This window comes from Rhagoletis pomonella, unplaced genomic scaffold, assembly GCF_013731165.1.
Source record: "Rhagoletis pomonella isolate Grant_MI unplaced genomic scaffold, Rhpom_1.0 Rhpom_scaffold_28981, whole genome shotgun sequence".
NCBI lineage: Eukaryota > Metazoa > Arthropoda > Insecta > Diptera > Tephritidae > Rhagoletis > Rhagoletis pomonella.
Window position 1 is genome coordinate 1 of NW_023487422.1, and position 1,238 is coordinate 1,238.

Below are 1,238 nucleotides of genomic sequence, written 5' to 3' on the forward strand. Positions count from 1 at the left end.
GGAACAGCTGGAAATAATATTGGCGGTAGTCAAGCTCGTGAGTAGTGACTAGTAATATTTATATTAACTAGTAATTATGAAAGAAATTGAGCCTTGAAGGGAGGATTTTATGGGCATGAGTACGAGCGGACATCGTCTGAAAATATTGACCCACCTCAAAACATTCAAAATATTTGAAAATAGTAATCTTCTATGAAGAATTGATTCTAGCAAAATATTCTCTTCCCTGCAGAATCTACAGGAAATCGTATTGTTGGTGATGGCAACACTGTTTCAAGTCTCGTCAATGTCAATCCTCAAGTCAATGCTGGCGTGAATCTTCTAAGTTCAGCAACACAAACCGTTTCTGGTGTGGCTGGCGGTGCTAGTGGTGGACTTTTAGGCGGCGTACTAGGTAGCGCAACTAGTGGACTTTTAGGTGGCGTACTTGGTGGTGCAACGAGTGGAGTTTTAGGCGGCGTACTTGGTGGCGCAACTAATGGACTTTTAGGCGATGTGGTTGGCGGCTTGGGTGGTGCGGCCAACGATATCGGCGGCCAGCAAGTCGTGAATGCTCTAAATATTGTCAACCAAAGTACACCAGGTGAAGCTAACGGTGCAGTAACAGCTGGCTCGCGCGGTGCTGGAAACAATTTAGGTGGTAGCCAAGCTCGTAAGTAGTGACTAGTAATACGTATTTATTTCTACTAGTGATTCCGAAAGACATTGATCCTCTACACACTAGGCTTTTGAGACCGCTTGAAGCGAGGATTTAATGTGCATTAGCAAATATTTCAAAAAAGTTACCTTCTTTGAAGAATTTGTTCAAGCAAACTATTATCTTCCCTACAGAATCTTCAGGTAATCGTATTGTTGGTGATGGCAACACTGTTTCGAGTCTCGCCAATGTCAATCCACAAGTTAATGCTGGTGTGAATCTGCTCAGTTCTGTTACACAAACCATATCCGATGTAATAGGCGGCGGTGCAAGTGGCGGACTGCTTGGTGGTGCACTTGGCGCTGTAGAAGGTTCAGCTAACAACATAGGTGGCAGGCAACAGAGTAAGTAACAAATATCAATAGTTTATGATTGCAGATCCACAGAATTTCCTCCTTTTTTCAGTGGATACAGGCTCTAACATTCAAGGGAATAACAACCAAGTGTCCAATTTAATTAATGTGGATCCTCAAGTAAATGCCGATGTAAATGCTTTAAGTAGTGTCAATCAAAGAACAGCAGGTGGAATCGGTGGTGCTGG

The 1,238-nt window shown here is 43.1% G+C and overlaps 1 protein-coding gene across 1 annotated transcript; it reads left to right on the top strand.

The window, feature by feature from the left end:
- Window positions 1-232: 232 nt before the first annotated feature.
- Window positions 233-1,170, top strand: LOC118732807 (circumsporozoite protein-like; the record flags this gene model as incomplete). Its single annotated transcript, XM_036461917.1, has 3 exons — window positions 233-652; window positions 832-1,041; window positions 1,103-1,170. Coding segments are annotated over 3 exons (698 nt in total), but the record flags the coding sequence as incomplete, so codon positions are not given.
- Between the last annotated feature and the right edge of the window lie 68 nt (window positions 1,171-1,238).